The following is an 18,740-nucleotide window of genomic DNA, read 5'->3' as shown; positions in this document are numbered from 1 at the left end:
CGTCAGAGTAAACTTCTCCATTCAACACAGACGCTCTCACAACCTAAATCTCAACGCAGATGTCGGATTTGAATAAATTACATTTTTTAAATTAAATTTATGTCTGCTGTATGCATTTTTTTTTATTCCTAAGTTGTGAGTCTACGCAGCAGCCAAAATACTGTCTTTGATTATTAACACTTGAAATCATCAAGGTACTTGAAAAGTAACACAAAATTAGCTGCCTTTCTAGAAAAACACCAAAACTTTCAGAAGTAGCCTACTTGAGGTTTGTCTGTGAAGGTTCTCAGTCATCCAGGTCATTGTAGTCTGAGGAGCTTGGAAAGAAAAGCATCTGGAGCTTCTTCAATTCTAAGGTCAAATGGTGGAGAGTCCCATAGGGCTTTAATCTGGAACTCTCCACCATTTGACCTTAGAATTGAAGAAGCTTCTCGGATGTCATTTGAAACGTCTTCAAGCAACTTAAAGAAGTCCAGATGCTTTTCTTTCCAAGCTCCTTAGACTACTTGAGGTTTACTCTCTCGTTGTGCGTGTCGACAGTTAAAAGAAGATCATTAAAAATTCTTAAAAGTGCAATTTCAGTACTGTGATGAGAACCAGATTGGAACCCTTCCCAAATGCCATGATCATCTAAAAAGGTCTGAAGTTGCTAAAAAACTACCTTTTCCAAAATTCTGGACATAAAAGAGAGTTTAGAAACTGGCCTGTAGTTAAAAAAGAACATTTGGATTATGATTTTTCTTCTTAATAATGGGTTGCACAACAGCATGTTGAAAGCAGCTGGTACACAACCTAATGACAAGGAATTTAATAAGAGTAAAACATTAGGCCCAATAATGTGAAGAGCTTCCTTGAAAAGGCGAGAAGGAAGAATATCCTGAGGGGTATTAGAAGGTCTTAAATGATCAATTACTTCCGTTAAGACAGAAAAAGTCACAGGCTCAAACTGATGAAAATGAGCTGAGTGCTTAGAGAGAAGATCTAGGTCAAACACTGCCTGTGAATGTGGAGACCGTAAAGCAGATATTCTTTTAATAAAGTGCAGAGGAAGTCTCCATGGGAACAGTGGCACAGGTGTTAATCACAGAATTAAACATTTTAAAAAGAACTCGGGGCTTGTGACTGACCTGTGACTAAGATGCTTGTTTCTATGCTTTAGGTTTGAAGTGTCTCTCCCACGCATCTTTGTTCTTGGGTAATACAGTAAATAAAAAATGTACCAGAGTTTACAGGTGAAAATGTGAGAACTCCTGTAGGACTTTTAGATATTAAATTAATATATTGAATGTAGTAAAAATGTGAAAATTGATGTTATTTTACAGATGATTCCTGCTGCTGTATGAACTATGTAGACAACATTTTGGAAACTGGAAGCATGGATGACACTATCAAGTAAACACTCTCATTCCAAATCACAGCACACTTTTTTATTTCAATTGTTTGGAGTTTTATGTACGTAGGAGTACAACACAGAGTTAAGATTTTAAGGTATATAGTATGTATATACCTTAAGTATATACCTTAAGTATACCTTATGTATGTAGTATAAGAATTAATGAGAGACAGCAAAATGAGTCACGCTAATATTTTCTTGTCCTTTTCCACAAGCGCAATTGAGGAACTAGAAGATTTCATAGCGAAAGGAAAAATAAACGGGAGCCATTTATCAATGACTTCTGACCATGTTGTTGCTCTCCAGTATGAACCCAATGACATGTTCAACGGCTTTGATATTCATGCGAGTGATAAGGTATTTAAAAAAAATCTGATTTCATGTTAATTTAAAAATGATTGTGACAGTAACTAACTTGCTTTAAAAGGATGTGCATACATACATTCACTTTCTGGTTATGATTTTTTTTTATATGAAAATATTTATTATCACTGAAGAAAAAAAAGATGGAATGTTTGACATTGGGAAATCAATAGGATACAAACAGTGTACATGTATATTGCTTACATTTTTCATAAGCAACAAAACAGGTTGTATATTATTACTTTTGCTATGTAGCACCTCAACATTTACTTTATAGATTAAAATTTGGTGCTGCTTCAAAGAGTATGAATCTTAATGATGTGTTATGTAGTTCCAGATTAGATGCTTAAATATATTTAATTATTTTCCTAATATTCATTGTCAGAACATTATCTTAGTTTTTTTGCAACAAAGAAATCATACCCATCAGTCTTAGTTGAGAGTTTCATTGTGTTATTACAGGCATTCACATGAATGAATGTTTCTCTTCTTGTTTGATAATATAGGAAATATCATATGATCATCTTCCAAGCAGAACAGTTAGTGTTCAGCTGCCGAAAGAACTGAATCCTGGACTGAACAACACGATTGTGTTCCTCAAGCTCAAGTGGCCTGAAAAGAAACAGGTCAGGGAAATGATTTTGTGTTATAAAATTTACATTTTGTGTATGTACATAGATTTCACAATGCTAACTCAACTTCTTTGTTTGCAGACCATATGAACTAGACATATGCACCAGAAATGCTGACTTTGAGTGCACATTATCCTCAACATTACATTTTTATTTTTTATTTTACAATTGTCATGGGTCATGCTATACAACTATCTTAAATGCTGAACCACTAATAAAATAATTAAAGTAAAATTGCACTGCAGTAACTTATTCTCCACAAGTTTTCCATTACCACACAACATGAATCACAATAACTTACAGTTGAAATGTATCAGCTGAGGAGGCGCAGTGACTTTAATGTGTGGGCTTAGATCAATGACTGGTGTCATGGTCTTGGGTCATGTGACCCAGTGTTTCTGAGTTTCATGTTATTTTGTTATTTCATCTGTATTCGAGTTTCTTTTCAGTTATCTAGTTATTCGGTCATGCGTAGTTTGCAGTTTAGTTCATGGTTTATCAGGTTCCCCATGTGTCATGTTTACATCTCCATGTTTCCTGTTCTATTTTGAAAGACTCCAGTGTTCTTTGTTCATTGTATTTAGTTTCACTTCCGCTGTCCTGTCATTGGGTTCATGTGTTTCAGCTGTGCTCCCATGTGTGGCCACTTCCCTTGATCATCCCTTGTGTGTATTTAGTCTTTGTGTTTCTTTCAGTCAGGGTTGAGTCGTCTATTTAACTTCCCCAAGTTATGTCAGGTTTCAGGACTCCGTGCTGGTCCTGTTGCTTTCATGTATACGTTTCATAGTGGTTTCATGTTCCAGCACAGAGTCCTGTTTATAGCTGACTCAGTCATATTCATTATTGTCACCTTGTCTTAGCCTTCCCTGTGTCAGTTTTTAGTTTTCCCATTTCAGCTTTTAGTTTTGTTTTGCCTGCTTTCTGTTGTTTGCCACGTTAATCAGCCAAAATCAAGGCTCACTTTTCATTTCAAGTTTAGTACTGTCTCCTTGTCTGTGTCTGCACCTGGATCCTCACACTCCCACACCCGGCCCGCCTCCCGCAGACCGTGATAGTACGACTCGACCATGTCAGTTCCGGTAGACAATCCAAAGGAGGTTGGGGAGGAGCTGGGGAGGCTCCGCCACATCTGCGATTCCATCTGCGGGTCCAGGGATCCTATGGCAGTGAGCATTGGATTGGTGGCTGCGGACGCCACCTCTCTAAAAGAGCCGCGCCTCAGCCAGATGACGCAACTTGTGGAAACTTTTGATTCTCTAGCCCCGCTAAAAGAGGGGCTCCGTGCCCACGTGCTAGCTCAAGCTGTCAGGGGCGCTGCCTTGCCTCAGTGCTCAGCATCACTGCCTCACGGCCCCAAGGGGATTTGGGTCGACTTGCTGAGGCTGCACTCCAACCCGGAGTCCTCTGAATCCACGTCTCCGCCAGGGGCCAGCCACTCGCCCTCACTGTCTCGGTCTGACCACCTGTCGCCTGCCTCGTTTCTCGTTTCGTTTTCTATCGCCTGAGAGCTCTACTGAATTCTCTCAGCCCACCTCAGCTGCTTCCCCTGGGAGCTCTGCTGGGCTGTCTCAGTGTTCTGTCTCTACTGAGACCTCGTGCGTGCTGTCCCCACAGTCTGCAGCAACTTTCACCGAGGGCTCAGGCAAGCCAATCCAGCCCACAATAGACTATGTGTTGCCGGAGCCTGAAAGGCAACCCGAGCTGGCTGTCCATTTCACAGAGATCCAGCTAACTTCGCCTCAGCCAGAGGTTTCCACACCGTCTGGCCTTGCATCTGCTCCAGCCAGAGAACCCAGCCAGCATCAGGTCAAGTCAGCTGGGGGGCCTGAGGGGCCTGTCCAGCCTCATGTTTCGCCAGCTGGAGGTTCCAAGGGGCCTGTCCAGCCATCTGCCAATGCTGGAGGGTCTGTGGGGCTCGTTCAGCCCTCAGTGCCACCATCAACACCACCTGATCCGTCGCCATCTGGCCCATGCAAGTCCAGCATCGCACGGTTGGCGGCCACGTACCAGCACCGCACGGTCGGTAGCAACTTTTCAGGCCATCTGTGGTGTCATAGACATCCTCCTGAGCCTCCGTCGCCGGTGCTTTTCGTGCAGCCAGCCTCAGGAGCAGTTTTGCTTTGGACTCTTGTGTTGTCAGCCGTCGGGTCGACCTTTGGAATGGAAGCTTCATGGACTCTTGTCTTGCTGACCTCTGGGTCGACCTCCAGAACCATCTTGTTTTGAACTGCGTACCTTGAACCTTCAAAGTTATGCTTTCTTGACCTTTTTTCTTTTCTTTTTTTTTTTTCTCTGCTCATGTTTGGTCTGGGGTCCTTGTTGGGGTTTTATTGTTGGTTGGTTTAAGGCTCGCTTTTCATTTCAAGTTCAGTACAGTCTCCTCGTCTGTGTCTGCACCTGGATCCTTCCACTCCCACACACGGTCCACCCTCCGCAGACCGTGACACCAAGGTGCTCAAGTAACAAGTCCACATGAATGCCAGGCCCCAATGTTTTCTAGTAAATCTCTGCATTATATTGAAATAAATTGTAGACACTTCAGGTCTCAATGATTTAATAGTGCTATTTATTGGAGTAAGAGAGATAAGATAAGATAAGATAGAACTTTATTAATCCCTCGGGTGGGTTCCTCTGGGAAATTCGACTTCCAAAAAGCACAGCAACGACCGAAGTTACAGTTACAGAATTGTTTTTTATTTATATATATATATATATATATATATATATATATACATATATATACATATATATACATATATATATATATATATATATATATATATATATATATATATATATATATATATATATATATATATACATATACATATATATATATATATATATATATATATACACACACACACACACACACACACACACACACACATACACATATACACACACACACACACACACACACACACATACATACACACACACATACATACACACACACACATATAAATACAGAGACAAATATAAATAAAATATACAAAGGGGATAAATAGAATAAATAGGAATAAAAAATAAAAATACAAGTGAATTGCACATTTCAAGTATTGAGTCTATTGCACTGTTGACTATTTACAAAAAGTATTGCACAAGGTATTGTACAGTGAGGTGAAGAGGCACTACAGCTTAGTTGTTCCCCCCTCCTTTGTCCTCCTGTTTCCCCTCCCTCTCCCCTCCAGAGAGGAGTTAAACAGTTTGATGGCGTGTGGGACAAAGGAGTTTTTAAGTCTGTTAGTTCTTGTCTTGGGGAGAAGCAACCTGTCACTGAACAGACTCTTCTGATTGTTTATGGCCGTGTGCAGAGGATGCCTGGCATTGTTCATAATGTCCATCAGTTTCTTTAATGTCCTTTTCTCTGCCACTGTCACCAGAGTGTCCAGCTTCATGCTGACCACAGAGCTAGCCTTCCTGATCAGTTTCTCCAGCCTGGATGAGTCCCTCTTTGCTGTGCTGCTCCCCCAGCACACCACAGCATAGAAAAGTACTCCAGCAACCACCGACTGGTAAAACATCCTCAGGCGCTTCCTGCAGATGTTAAAAGACCTCAGCCTCCTGAGGAAGTACAGTCGGCTTTGGGCTTTTTTATACAGGTGCTCTGTGTTGCATGACCAGTCCAGTTTATTGTCCACCCACAGCCCGAGGTACTTGTACTTGTTGACCACCTCCACCTCCTCCCCCTCTATCTGAACCGGCAGTGGACCTTCTCTGGACCTCCCAAAGTCCACAACCAGTTCCTTAGTCTTTGAGGTGTTGAGTTGCAGGTGGTTTGTGTGACTCCATGCGACAAAGTTCCTCACCAGACTTCTGTACTCCTCTTCCTGATCATCCCAGATACACCCCATGATGGCCGTGTCATCTGCAAACTTCTGAATATGGCATAATTCAGAGTTGTAGCAGAAGTCAGAGGTGTACAGGGTGAAGAGAAGAGGGGACAGCACAGTTCCCTGTGGTGCTCCTGTGCTGCTGACCACAGTGCCAGACGTGATGTCCTTCAGCCTGACGTACTGTGGTCTGTCGGTGAGGTAGTCGGAGATCCAAGCCACCAGGCAGGGGTCCACCTCCATCCTGTTCAGTTTTTCCTGAAGCATACAGGGCCGGATGGTATTAAAGGCACTGGAAAAGTCAAGAAACAGTATCCTGACCGTGCCTTTTCCCCCATCCAGGTGTGAGTGGGCTCTGTGTAGGAGGTACAGGATGGCATCCTCCACTCCGACACCCGCCTTGTATGCAAACTGTAGTGGGTCCTGGGCATGTTGTACCTGTGGTCGGAGGAAGTTGAGGAAGAGCCGCTCTAGAGTCTTCATAAGATGTGACGTCAGTGCCACCGGTCGGAAGTCATTCAGCTCATTGGGCCGGTTCTTTTTGGGGACCGGGACGATGCAGGATGTCTTCCATAGGGCGGGCACTCTCCCCAGTCGCAGACTGAGGTTGAAGACTCGTTGTAGCGGCTCCCCAAGTTCAGCAGCACACGCCTTTAGCATCCTAGGACACACCTTGTCTGGGCCTGCTGCCTTTCTGGGGCGAAGCTTCCTCGGTTGCCTCCTGACCTGATCCACTGTGACACTGTGAGATGTTTGGGAGGAGGGGAGGGGGGGAGATGTCTTGCTGCTGAGAGAGGGATTGGAGGAGGGGGGTGTCATGGTGTCAGGAAGGGGGGGAAGCGAGGGAGGCAGGAGAGTGGGGAGAGGACTCTGTAGTGAAGGTGAGGGTGGGGGGGTTGTGGGCTGGTCAAACCTGTTGAAGAAGTTGTTGAGTTCGTTTGCCTTCTCCACAGTCCCCCCCACTGTGCTTTTCTTGGTGTTGTGGCCTGTGATGGTTTTCACACCATTCCAGACCTCCCTCATATTGTTCCTCTCCAACTTCTGCTCCACCTTCCTCCTGTAGGTGTCCTTTGCTTCCCTCAGGCAGCGTTTCACCTCCCGCTGTGCTGCTTTCATCTCCTCCTTCACTTTGCTCCTGAAAGCCTTCTTCTTCATGTTGAGGACAGCTTTGACTTCCTGTGTTACCCACGGTTTGTTATTAGGATAACACCGTACCGTCTTAGCAGGGGCGACTGTGTCCACACAAAAGTTGAGGTAGTCTGTAAGACAGTGTGTCGCCCCCTCTATGTCCTCACCATGTGGGCTCAGGAGCACATCCCAGTCTGTGGTGTCATAGCAGTCTCTCAGAGCATCCTCCTTTTCTGGGGTCCATCTCCGGATGGAGCGCGTTGTGACAGGCTGCCTTTGGACGAGGGGTGTGTATTGTGGCTGTAGGTAAACCAGGTTGTGGTCTGACTTCCCTAGTGGGGGGAGGGGGGTGGCTCTGTATGCATCTCTCACATTAGCATACAGTAGGTCAATTGTCCTGTTGCTCCTTGTGGGACAATTCACAAACTGGTGAAAAGCAGCCAGAGTAGAGTCCAGTGTGGCATGGTTAAAGTCTCCAGATATAATAATGAAAGCCTCGGGGTTTTGTGTCTGAAGTCTTGCTGTGACTGTGTGTATTTTCTCACAGGCAGCTGTTGCGTCGGCCCTCGGAGGGATGTAAACACACACACAGATCACATGACTGAACTCCCGAGGTAGATAATATGGCCGCAAGCTAACAGCTAGCAGCTCCAGGTCCGGACGGCATACCGAAACTTTAACGGAGACGTGTCCAGGGTTACAGTATCTGTTGTTAACGTAAACAATGAGTCCCCCACCTCTGCTTTTTCCGCTGGCCTGCGTGTCCCTATCGGCTCTCAAGGATGTGAAACCGCATAGGTCTACGTTAGCCTGCGGCATTAGCTCGGTTAGCCACGTCTCCGTGAAGATAAACAAGCTGCACTCACGGTATAGTCTGTGGTTGTTCAGAGCGCACAGTTCGTCAATCTTATTCTGTAACGAGTATGTTCTCTTGCCTGGAAATATATGAAAATTAGTGGATTGTTGTTATTAGTATTACTGGTAGAGCAGCAGAGTCATCATTTTCATGTTACGATCATATAATTTTACCAAGGAATTCAAATGGACTGTGCTCTGATCTCTGCACATCATACTAGTAAGAGAAACACAACAAATTATTATGAGTGCGAAAATAATTGAATTTGAAATTCAGTTTAAAAAGTTTCTATGCTGTTCTTAAAAATTCTTTTGGAGTACTTCTGTTACAATTCCATTTTGCATAATCTGTCATGATCCTGGGTCTTTTGACCCAGCGTTTTGTGTTTTCTATTATTGTGATGTATTTTGGTTCTGTTCTTCCTCAGTTTAGTGTTTAGTCATTTCTTCCTGTGTATTCCTCTGTGTAAAGTCCGTGTTTCTTAGTCTGTGGCTTTGCATGTGTGAGTTCCTGTTTTATTTTGAAGGTCTGTGCCTCTTGTCAGTGTTTCTAGTTTCGCTTCCCCTTGTCTCGTTATGTCCAACTAATCCCAGCCGCGTTTCCCATTCCCTGATTGCCCTGTGTGTATTTAAGCCCTGTGTTTTCGTGTGTGTTGCTGGTTCGTCTGTGTGATCTCCCGCCGTCTCATGTTTTCTCTCGGTGGCTCCCTGCATCTCTGTTTTTGGTTTCAGGTTTGTTTTGTTAGTTTTTCCAGTTTAGGTTGTATTCTCGCCTCGCCGTTTCTGTTTGTTTTCACACACTTTATAAAATAAAGCTCACTCTCATCAGAAGTTGCATCTTGGGTCATATTCTCCAACTCCACACGTCTGCTATGCCAGACGTAACATGATCACTCTAAATATGAACTTGCAGTCAACTTCACAGGTGCTGTATTGTATTGTTAGTGTGCAGAAACTGTTTTTGTACTGATCCTTTAGTATGCTGTGTATTCAGAATATTTTATATCCAGTGTGTTTTGGGTTTTTTTCTTTTTTTTTGAATTTAAAATTTTTGTAAATCATGCAGATAGAGGACCCTCATGACATAATAAGTTTGTTTTCAACATCATACCTTATGACTCAATGAGCTAATGTTTAAGTAAACTGTGGTGAAAACGTGGAATATGTCAACGTTTTCACTACAGGAACATTAATTTAATGTTTAATTTAGTGATATAATAGTGCAGTCATTTATTTATTTTAAAAATGCTGATGATGTGAGTAACAGTGCATTAGTTTCTAAACTTTTCTAATGTTGAGCTTATAAATTTAAAGACCCCTTTGGGAGCCGCTCCAATTTTAGTGATAAGAAGAAACACACAACAGGGCCAGTGGCTGTAGCTCAGGAGGTAGAGCAGGTCACCTCCTAAGGTTGGCAGTTTGATCCCTGTCTGCTCCAGTCTGTGAGCCAAATATCGTTGGGCACATAGTAACCACAAGTTGCTCTCTGATGTATCCATCAGAGTATTAATGAGTGTAAATGAAAATAATTATTAATGAAAGTGCGAATATAAAGCACGTTAAGTATTCAGAGTAAAAAATTGCTATATAAGAACAAATCCATTTACCATTATTTTTTTACATTTTGTTTTTAAATATGGAGATATTAAGAGTTCAGCTTTCACACAGGCCGTAATATTTTACAAAACAGGATGTGGCACATTCAACCAACTGTGCAGAAATAGATGCTCTTTAGCTCTTTGCAATAATGCATAAAATGTGATTACAGTAAATACAATTTAATATGCAGTTTTATGTAAGAAGGTTTATGCCTAAGGGAAAAATCAACAACACCTTTAAATATGATGCAAATAATAGTAGATGTATTTCTGAATAGACAAAGCTTAGATTAATCTTTCTTGTGAAAACCAACTGATGAATTTGTGTTTTATTGTAGAGGATTTTAGGATCCCAATATGAAGTGTATGATCAAGCACTGGTTGGCCTGAGTGTGGAGGGCAAGAACATATCAGGACTACAGCAGCGTGTCAACATCACCATCAACCTTACCAAGAAAATAAATGTAACTGCTTCTGAATTTTATCATTTACTCTATTTTGGCCTGTTAGCGTTATATTATTAAATACATTTTATATTCAACAAATTCACATAAATTAGGTATGTATAATAAAAAACATGTTAACATGTAATATTTCTGTGACATAGGAAACCCAAAACGCCTTGTGCCACTTCTTTAACTTGTCAAGAAAAAGTGAGTAACCAAGCTTCACATTATCATTAGTGTCTAACATGAATATTTATTTTATAAACCGGAGTCATTGTTGTTTGTGGTTTTTCTCAAAATCACAAAGATGCGCTGATATGACCTGGATGTAATAGCATCTTATGCATAACTGATCTCTTTGTTTGACTTATCAGATTTCAGTCAGGATGGCTGCATTACCCTATGGACACGTGGTGAAAATCATCTCACCTGTTCCTGTGACCATCTCACATACTTTGCTGTGCTCCTGGTAGGAGTCAACATATTCATTATAAAAAGTCTAATTCAAGAATTATGTGTCTTTAGACTAAATAATACTTCATCAACAAAATATTGACAAACACCTCAGTAATAAAATGTGAAATCTCTCTTCATTTATCTTAACAACCATTTTCTGATCTTCTTCAGTTGGCAGGTGTGTTACTAATAATCCAGCACGTTCATGCTGAGTTTGACATAGTTTAACTATATGTTTCTCATGCTTCGGTAAAAAGTTGGTCTGTGTTACTTTTTCCCCCAGTAGTGACACTGTGTGTGTGGAGAGGCAAACATAAAAACACAGATGTGTTTCTCTGTCTTTGTGAAGACATCAGTGATGGGAATAACGGCATTACAAGTAACGGCGTTACTAACAGTCTAATATATACGCTTGTTTTTTTTCATCAATAGTTTTGTTACATTTACTGTCTAAGGACAGAGCTAGCAAGCACTCTCTGCTTATTACCAAAAAAAAAAAAAAAAACCTGCCCTTTCGTGTTGGTGTAAAATGCACCATGTCGACCAATCAAAAATGATATAGGTAGAAAACAGGAGTGATATACCTGCTGCTGTCAGACCTGCAGGTATCAGGCTGTGATGTTCTCCTTTGTAGTGGACAGAAATATTTGGAGTGGCACAAATAATTTGTGTGGCATCTTATTCAATGCAGAACACCTGATTGTTATGTTAATAGTTTGAAATGGTTATAAAAAAAATCAAGGTAAAAGGTAAATGGCTGCAAATAACTTTGTTGTTTGCAAAACTTGTGCATAGGATTTTAAAATTGACCATTTATATTTGCATTTAAATTTATGAAATACGATTCATTAAACATGTTTGTGGTTGTTACAGTAAAAAATTTAACTTTTTCTATTCGGATTTTGTTTTTTGTCTGATTGTAGATCAGTTGTGTTAATACAGTATGTCGAAATGAAAACATAACTTTAAATTCAGACACGTGAGGTTGTGCTGAAAAGGATGATACCAAACAAGGCAAAGTAAATAGTTTTTCAAGGCAAACTGTAACTCAGTTACTAACTCAGTTACTTTTTTGAAGAAGTAACTATAATTAATTACTTTTTCAAAGTAACTTGCCCAACACTGGAAGACATTCACTGAATTTAATCTGTTCCTAAGTCCTTTAATTCAAAGTTTAACCATCATAAGAAATCACGTCCTAAATTAAACTAACTTTGATTATTTTAATGATTTATAGAGCATTTACTGAAAAACTTGGAAATTCAACATTTCAACCCTGGAGTGTTTTTAACGATATTACAGTACTTTTCTTCCTTTACTTCTGTTACCCATCCTAATCTCTTTTTTCCTTTTCATTTGTATGTTGTAGATCAAGGTCACAGAACTATATGGTTTGGGACCCATAGGAAAAAAACATAAATTGAAAGTTAGATTAACTTTAGGAACATGAATAGTGTATTTGCTAAAAGCTTGTTTGGAATCAGTTTGTTGGTGCAAATATATTATTCAATGCCCTTAAACCTGTGCTACTTTTGCCATTTTTCATAGGATGAACTGAAGAAATGGGAAAAAAACCTGTTGTTTTCCAACAAACTGCTAGTAACAATGATACAAACTAGTTTAAAATAAAATTATAAGAAGAATCCTTAGAAGCTAAATACAAAGAAATGAGGGGTGACTTTCATGATACTAACATTACTGCATGCTTAAAATGATACTCTGTCAAAATAGAAAGATGCCCTTGATCTGTATCATTCCTGATACTACCACTAGATGCCAAAACAAAAATCTCCACATAGTCATCTTTTCCTGCTACAAATGCTCACTTTACAACTCATGACTGTAATCTTTATTCCTCTGTTAGTGCCATCTGTACTCATCCAATGTTCATTGTTTAATTGATTTGTCCCCATCTTATCTGTGTAATTTTTCTCTAATATACATCAGCTCTTTATACTTTGTGTGTCTTTTTGTTTTGAATTTTAACTCACAATGGAGATGCTGCAAAATAATGTGAAAGTGCATTTTCTCCACAGGTCACTGCTTCCCCATCACCTAAAGACCAGGAGATTTTAACATACATCACTCTGATTGGCTGTAGTCTGTCTCTTTTTACCCTCGTCATCACTGTTTTTCTCTTCATCACAAATAGGTAATTATCTGTTTTCTGATTGATGACATCCTTCAAAACTTAATCCTCCCTATTTCTAATAGCATCCTCCTCTCCTGCTCCCATCAACTCTTCAGCATTTTCTCACTTATTGTCAATTATCCTTTTGTCTTTTTTTTGCATTATTTTAATCTTTTTCCTCTAATCCCATCGTTTCTCATCTGTATTGTCTTTATTCTCTTTCCTTCTTTCTTCCTTACTGGATTTTCCATTTTTTTCCCAAACAAAATATGACCAAATAATCTGCTTGAAAGTTGTCACGTACCATGAATCACAACTCCTGTATTTGCCAGAAAAGTCAGAGAAGATGTTTCTATGAGGGTTCACATCAGCCTCGTGATTGCACTTATCCTCCTCAACCTACACTTCCTGCCCAATCAAGCAGCGGCAGCAGTGTCCTCCTCTGGGCTCTGTTTATACATGGCTCTTGCCCTTCACTACTCTCTGCTGGCCACTTTCATCTGGATGGCCTTGGAGGGATTCCACCTCTACCTTCTCTTAGTCAAAGTCTTCAACATCTACATCAAGAGATACCTGCTCAAACTCAGTGTGGTGGGATGGGGTGAGTGGAATAATTTAGGCATGAAGCTGTTTATCATAATCATCATCAGAATAATTCAATTCAATTTTATTCATATAGCGCTAAATCACAACAACAGTCACCTCAAGATGCTTTATATTGTATAACTGTTCAGTTCTTGTGTTTCAGGTGTTGCTGCAGTCATTGTGTCAGTGGTGGTGATCATTGACAGAGGCTTTTATGGCCAAGTCCCTCTGGACAGCTCCAACAAAACTGCAATGTAATTCATATTTATTCATAAAATAAATATGCATCATACTTTCTGTATCTTGGCATGTTCACACTGTAGTCCTTTGTCATAAATGTAACATAAACATTAGGCAGCAAACCCAGTTTCACCAAAATTAAAATACTGAGAAGTTTCTGGTATATTTAACCACATGTATCTAAATCATCTGCGATAACACCTCTATGAAGTACAAAATGTACTTTTTAATTTCACAGAGTAAGAGACTAAAACACGGATCACCTACACTCCCTTTTTTTTTTTTTTTAGATGCTATATAACCAATAACTATGTAAAGATGGGAACTACAGTGGGACTGTTCAGCTTGGTGTTCCTCTTTAACATGTTTATGTTTGGAGCGACAATCAGACGTGTCTTGATTCTACGCAAAAGCACAGAGGTACAGGCAGTTTTATGTTGCTATTGAAATTGATGTTTTCTATGTCAATATGTTCTGTGAAATCTCAAAACGCAACAAGAAATTAGTCTATTTAACAACAAAAATGAAGACCATCCCTCGTCACCACCATTAATTTTTATTTAATATGCATAGCTTCCTTTTAAAGGTTAGACTGTAGGATGGGCTGTCTGTTAGCGTTTAAGTCAAAGTAAATTCTATGAAAATATTGATCTGATCATTTAAGTAGGAAAGGAAGTTATTAAATGTTCTTAATCAGTTTCAACTGCTTTGATACAGACGTCGACAAAATTGTTGGTACCCTTCGGACAATGAAAGAAAAACTCACAATGGTCACAGAAATAACTTTAATTTGCCAAAAGTAATTATCAATAAAAAAAAAAAATCTATAAATCTTAACCAATGAAAGCCAAACATTGCTTTTCAACCCTGCTTCAACTGAGTTATTTAACATATAAATGCATGAAACAGGCCTGGATAAAAATGATGGTACTCCTAGGAAAGAATAAAAATGATGTGACCAAAGGGACATGTTAATCCAAGGTGTGTCCACTAATCACCATCGCAGGTGTCTACAATCTTGTAATCAGTCAGTGTGCCTATGACTCCAGGTTGTCACTGTGTTGTTTGGTGACATGGTGTGTACCACACTCAACATGGACCAGAGGAAGTAAAAGAAAGAGTTGTCTCAGGAGATTAGAAAGTAAATCATAGACAAGCATGTTAAAGGTAAAGACTATAAGACCATCTCCAAGCAGCTAGATGTTCCTGTGACTACAGTTGCCCATGTCATTCAGAAATTTAAGATCCATGCGACTGTAGCCAACCTCCCTTGACGTGGCCGCAGGAGGAAATTTTATGACAAGTCCAAGAGACGGATAACCTGAATGGTAAAAGAGCCCAGAAAGACTTCTAAAGAGAACCAAGCTGAACTTCATGCTCAAAGAACATCAGTGTCAGATCGCACTGTCGTTTGAGCCAAAGTGGGCTACATGGGAGACAACCAAGGAGGACACAATTGTTGAAAACAAATCATAAAAAAGTCAGGCTGGAATATGCCAAACTACATGTTGACAAGCCACAAAGGTTGGCTTCTGGAGAGAAATGTGCTGGCCAGTGTCAGAAAGCTTGGTCTCAGTCGCAGGTCATGGGTCTTACAACGGGACAACACACACAGCTAGAAACACCCAAGGATGGCTAAGAGGGAAACTTTGGACTATTTTAAAGTGGCCTTCTATGAGCCCTGACCTCATTCCTATTGATCATCTTTGGAAGGAGCTGAAACATGCAATCTGGAAAAGGTGCCCTTCAAACTGGAAACAACTGGAGCAGTTTGCTCATGAGGAGTGGGACAAAATACCTGTTGAGAGGTGCAGAAGTCTCATTGACAGTTACAGGAATCATTTGATTGCAGTGATTGCCTCAAAAGGTTGTGGAACAAAATATAAAGTTGTGGGTACCATCATTTTTGTCCAGGCCTGTTTCATCCATTTATTTTTGAAATAACTCAGTTGAAGCAGGGTTGAAAAGCAATGTTTGGCTTTCATTGGTTAAGATTTATAGATTTTTTTTTTATTGATAATTACTTTTGGCAAATTAAAGTTATTTCTGTGACCATTGTGAGTTTTTCTTTCATTGACCGAAGGGTACCAACAATTTTGTCGACGTCTGTATTAATGAAATTAACAACAGGAACCCTGACTGCCATTAGGTGTACACACACACACTACAGGAATGAGAGATCTCTATCTGTCGCTGAGGGACTGTCTGCTGCTTGTCAAATACATTTTATTATTAAAATGTTGACCCAATGTTGACCCTGTGCTAACTTGCATATGACAAATAAAACTGAAATCCTTGGCCCCATTGTCAACCCTAAACTGGAGCATTGGGCCCTTGGATCCTCCTGGCACATGACAATTTTGGCCTCATGTGATGAGAGTGTGCAAACAGTTACTGTCGGATGAAGGAACTGATAATATTCACTGCCCCCACACACATCTGACCTAAATTCAACAGAACACCTCTGGGACATTGTGTTTTTGGTCCATCCGATGCTGCCAATTTGCAGCTCAACTGTCCAAGTGTTTAATGATTCCCTGGTGATCTGGGAGGATTTCCCCAAAGACATCCATCATCTCATTAGGAGCATGTGCATGTTGCCAGACATACGTATAAGCACATGGGAGCCTACAAACTACTAAGAACCACTTTGAGGGGCTGAAATGAAGTTTCAGCAAAACTAATAAGCCTGTTGCATCATTTTTCCATTTATTGTTTGGGCTTACTGTGAATTTAGACCTGTGTAGGTCGATAATATTATTTTTATTCAAATAGCATGGCATCCTTTCGCGTCTAACACATTAACCAGTCCATTTCAGCATTGATTTTTTTCCCAATGAGATGTTCTTTTGCCATTGTTGCTGTTATGTTGTTCCTCTAATTATTTTGAGCAATGCATTATATTTGTAGTCATTTATTTACAAAGGAAAAGCAACACATACCTTGATAAGTAAAAATGTTTCTTCAAACACATTTATCTATCTGTGTGTAATTGTATATTTGGCCAATCAGTTTGGGCAGAGTAACTGTGACAGAGCAAAGAAAGACATTTGTACCCTGCTGGGAGTCATGACTCTGCTTGGCATTACCTGGGGCCTGGTCTTCTTCTCTTTTGGCTACCTGACCACTGTTGGCCTCTACCTCTTCTGTATCCTGAACTCATTTCAAGGTCCGTATAACTATTTTATGTGTTAGGCTCAGTTCTGGGCTCATATTAGTGCTATTCTACCTGCCAGGATTATGTGATAGGTTTCTCCCTCTTAAAAGGGAGTTTTCCCTTCCCACTGTTGCTAAAGTGCTTGGTCATAGGGGGATCATATGATTGGAGTTTTCTCTGTTTTCTTTCTATTACAGTATGCTAGGGTCTTTGCCTTATAATATAAAGCACTTCGAGGCAACTGTCTTTGTGATTAAAGATTGTTTAATATTAACATATGTGTAAAATATTAAATGACAAGTTAAAATTGTGTCAATAATGAGCAGCAATGTTATTAAAGTGTGTTATTATAATGTGTCATTTATGGTAATCCTGCATTTTGAACCCTACTAGTTTTACTATATAGTTCTGTTCCTGGTTATAGTCCTGGGTGCTTTCCTTCTTTAGTTTTTTTTAGCCTCTTGTTAGTTTCTATCACCCTCTGTGTACCCTTCCTTGTGTGTCGAGCACCTTGTATTTATTTCATTCTTGTTTTTGTGGTGTTTGTTTGTTGTCATGAGTTCTTCTTCCTTTCTTGTCTGTTATGATTCTTTTCTCAGCCATGTTTTGTTCTCCCCAGCTATCTCCATTCCTCTAATCACGTCTCCATCCTGCAGATCCTGACTGAGCATTGATTTACTGCTTTTATTTTCAAATGTGCATACTCATTGTATCTCCTGTACAAAGTCTAAACATTTGCTTATCTCTCTCTCTTTCTTGTTCCATGCAGGTTTCTTCATCTTCCTGTGGTTTATGATGTCACTGAGAAAGGCTAAAACCTCAGTTACTAATACAAGCAGTGAAACAACGTAGCACCAGCACCTAGCTCACACACAACTACCAGTAACCCAAGAAGTGCCTATGTGTTTCCTTTTAAAATGTGTAAAGTAATATAAATTAGAAACATTCTTTCTTCTTAAGTTCATGTATAAAACAATGTATCAGATAAGACAGTGACTGAGACTAAAAAATGTACATGAATGTATTAAGTGGGAAGATTTTAACAGCTCCACTTTATTTTGAAGTTTTCTTGTTATTAGAATAGACAGAGTCTTTGCGACAAGGGGTTTAACGTTCCACCGGATCATGTAACATATGATGATAACGCATTTGAGCCTTTTTCATTTTTGGAGCACTTCTGAGAGTAAAAATTGAAATAGCGAAGCAGGAAAGAAAGGCCAGAATAAGACAGATGATAGATGAAGTGTCTCTTCTGCACCCACTTTCAGAGATCAGAGGTATAACAATAGAAAATTGCTCTTTTTATTTTTCTGTCTTAAGTCACACATTCACATTTCTATATACCAGCTCAAATCTAGGTTTTAAATGAAACTCACCTGCCATTAGTTTAGTGTTTTAGGAGGCTGTTATGTTAATTGCATGAACAGCATTCTAATGTTCTATTGTAATTGGACTGTTTCGAGGTTTATTTTATATTAAAAACATTGTGAATCACTGAAGGCTGTGGTGTCAATAATAATTGTAATAGCTGCCTTTCAATGTTTAATCATAAAGACGTTATTGCAAACAATTTTTTTCTTGCTAACCCAGTTTATGACTGAAAAAATAGCTGTCACTCCAGGAAAAAAAGAACCTTTGGGTTGATATTTTTGTAGAATAGTTACTGGCAATCTAAAGCCCAGATCTCAGTTTTGTTCAGTATCATTATTAAATTGTATATCATAGTTCAAATAGCAAAACTGTACATGTTTTCGTTTGGTTTTTAATTCTATTTAATTTCATGTCTATTACACAGAGTAAAAGATTAAATTACTGGCATCCTGTGTATCTGACAAGTAGAGAAGGGCCAGTTGGCCCTTCACTTTCAGTGGCTGTGCTGCTGCAGGCTGTGTTCCCCTGGCCTATTGCCCGCGGTTCGCC

The 18,740-nt window shown here is 39.8% G+C and overlaps 1 protein-coding gene across 1 annotated transcript; it reads left to right on the top strand.

The window, feature by feature from the left end:
* Window positions 1-1,361: 1,361 nt before the first annotated feature.
* On the top strand, window positions 1,362-18,275 carry LOC308398538 (adhesion G-protein coupled receptor G2-like). The gene is made up of 12 exons (XM_080885216.1): window positions 1,362-1,392; window positions 1,609-1,750; window positions 2,263-2,382; window positions 10,144-10,269; window positions 10,413-10,458; window positions 10,626-10,720; window positions 12,744-12,859; window positions 13,171-13,439; window positions 13,587-13,677; window positions 13,954-14,083; window positions 16,676-16,832; window positions 17,590-18,275. The coding sequence occupies exons 1-12, from the start codon at window positions 1,376-1,378 to the stop codon at window positions 17,670-17,672; spliced, it is 1,392 nt and encodes a 463-aa protein (XP_080741342.1). The 5' UTR covers window positions 1,362-1,375; the 3' UTR covers window positions 17,673-18,275.
* The last annotated feature ends 465 nt before the right edge of the window (window positions 18,276-18,740 follow it).

This window comes from Rhamphochromis sp. 'chilingali', assembly GCF_963969265.1.
Source record: "Rhamphochromis sp. 'chilingali' genome assembly, chromosome: 6".
Lineage (NCBI taxonomy): Eukaryota > Metazoa > Chordata > Actinopteri > Cichliformes > Cichlidae > Rhamphochromis > Rhamphochromis sp. 'chilingali'.
Note: the sequence above shows the minus strand (reverse complement) of the source record. Positions and strands in the feature narration are given on the sequence as shown.